The 2229-nt window shown below is 37.5% G+C and overlaps 1 protein-coding gene across 1 annotated transcript; it reads left to right on the top strand.

The window, feature by feature from the left end:
- Nucleotides 1-436: 436 nt before the first annotated feature.
- Nucleotides 437-1931, top strand: LOC141632469 (uncharacterized). Its single transcript, XM_074445016.1, has 6 exons — nt 437-462; nt 591-714; nt 812-941; nt 1035-1195; nt 1299-1415; nt 1518-1931. Exons 1-6 carry the CDS (start codon nt 437-439, stop codon nt 1929-1931), a joined length of 972 nt encoding a protein of 323 aa, XP_074301117.1.
- Nucleotides 1932-2229: the final 298 nt, after the last annotated feature.

The following is a 2229-nucleotide window of genomic DNA, read 5'->3' on the forward strand; positions in this document are numbered from 1 at the left end:
GAAGAAGAAGAAGAAGAAGAAGAAGAAGAAGAAGAAGAAGAAGAAGAAGAAGAAGAAGAAGAAGAAGAAGAAGAAGAAGAAGAAGAAGAAGAAGAAGAACAAGAAGATGATGAGGATGATGATGATGATGAGTAAGAGAAGGTATTGAAAGTATACATATCAAAATTTGGAAACAATTATTAGCGTTTTATTTTTTCTTTTATACCTGTTTATTAGGTTTTATTTTTTTGTATCTTATAATAATTATCCTGTAATATTTGCTAAAACTTTTTATTCAATTGTAGTACACATGGCTCGTGGAGGAGGTAGGCAGCGCGGAGGCTATAGTGAGGGAGGTAGTAGCTCCCGAGAGCAGGAGGAGGACGTTGACCGTTCTAATACGGAGGTGAGTGAGGAGGAGGAGGAGGTTGCTATACCCCGATCAACTGAAGGCAGGATGATCCTTGATCCGAATGGTCTTTGGTAATTTTTTATTCATTCTAGTTTGTAATTTTTTTATTTAGTAATAAATGACTTTTTTTAGATATATGTTAATTATACATTATTTTTGTTTTCCTATATAATTATGTTTTTAAGATGTTTGATTTCAGGTTTAGAAGTCAAACAGTTGTTCGTGGAGTGACTAATAGCACCCAAGAGAACATGACACACGGCGTTACTTGTTGGAGTAACGCTAGTGATGAAGATAAGGAGATGTGGTTCAACAACTTCCGGGTATCTATTTATAAAATATATATTATTAAATATAATTTATTTATTCTAATTACCTTATTATTAATTTGTTTCTCATCCATGTGTTTACTTTTTGTAGCGTGTGTTCTATTGGCCAGCCGACCTTGAGCGCCTAGTTTGGCAAAGGTATAATGACATTGGCAAGAAGAGGCTAAGGGACAACATGCATAAGGTGTCTAAGAGGAAGAAGGCGCCATCTTTCATGAAAGGTATTTAGTTTCTTTTAATACCCGTAATTAGTTAAAATTCATTACATATTTTGAAACTATATTAATTAATAATTGATATTTTATTGATTATAGGTTCGTCATATGAGGAATATACCAAGTACCGGAACAGTCCTGAGTTCAAGGAAGCATCGGCCCGGAACAAGATCAACAGGAAAGGAGGAGATAAGGACGCGGAAGTTGAGCCTACTCATTATGGAGGGTCTCAATCTTTTCATGATCGTGTGGTGTTAGATGTAAGTTATTTGTCTTAGCTTTTAATTTAATAGTCTTCTAATTTAATTAGTCTCATTAATTATTATGTTTGAGTAACAATTTCCTTGTTTTTTTTTCCGGAAGACCAAGAAGAATAAGGGCAAGGTACCCACGATTGTTGATCTCTTTGTTGACACTCACGCAAAGAAGACAAGCAAGGGCAAGTTGATCTTCGCGAAGGAAAAAGATCAACAGTTATATGTAAGTGTCAAAAAATAAAAATTTCTTAGCCTTTTAAAGTATATGTTTTATCAATTTTTAAATAAGTAACCTCTAACCATTAATGTTTTATCAATTTTTTAGGAACAATTCCTTGTCCGTAGGAAGAACAACCCGGAAATTGATGACAATGAGCTATGGTTTGATCTTGTTGAGGGGTTCCAAAGAGGAGATGTGTATGGAGCCGGGTCGGCAAAGGAGATTTTCTACCCTCCTACAAGAAGAAGAGGGTCAATTTCCTCCCAACAACAACCTTATACCCCAAGTGTCGTAAGTGTGCTCCAAGCTCAATTAGCCGCCAGGGAGAGGCAGGATGCCGAGAGGGAGAGGCGGGATGCCGAGAGAGATGAAGAAATTCGGAGGATGAAAGAGGAAATGGACCGGATGAACTCCTTCTTCGCCAATTGCAACACTGGGTGGCGCCCGCAACCAAAGGATCCTAGAGATCCTAATTATGGAGGTGGTAGTGGAGCGGGAGCAAGTTTCCCTGTTCTTTAGTTTTTTAGAGAACATGTTATTCCCGGATAATGTTAGATGACCAAAAGTCGTACTTGTGTGTATGGAACATGATTTTCTTTATCAAGTTTGGTTGTGTTGGCTTCCCATGTGTTCTCTGCTGGAAGTGTTGGTTTATTTGCAGGTTTTTACGTATTTGGCTAGGTCAAAAACGATTTTTAGGCTAAAAAAAATGTAAATTTGGCGATGGATACTGGGCAATTGGCGACGGGAAACCGTCGCTAAGCTTCTGATCATGAATTAATTTTAGGGTCATTGGCGACGGGAAACAGTGCAATTG

The sequence above is a fragment of the Silene latifolia genome, chromosome Y, assembly GCF_048544455.1.
Source record: "Silene latifolia isolate original U9 population chromosome Y, ASM4854445v1, whole genome shotgun sequence".
Classification (NCBI taxonomy): domain Eukaryota; kingdom Viridiplantae; phylum Streptophyta; class Magnoliopsida; order Caryophyllales; family Caryophyllaceae; genus Silene; species Silene latifolia.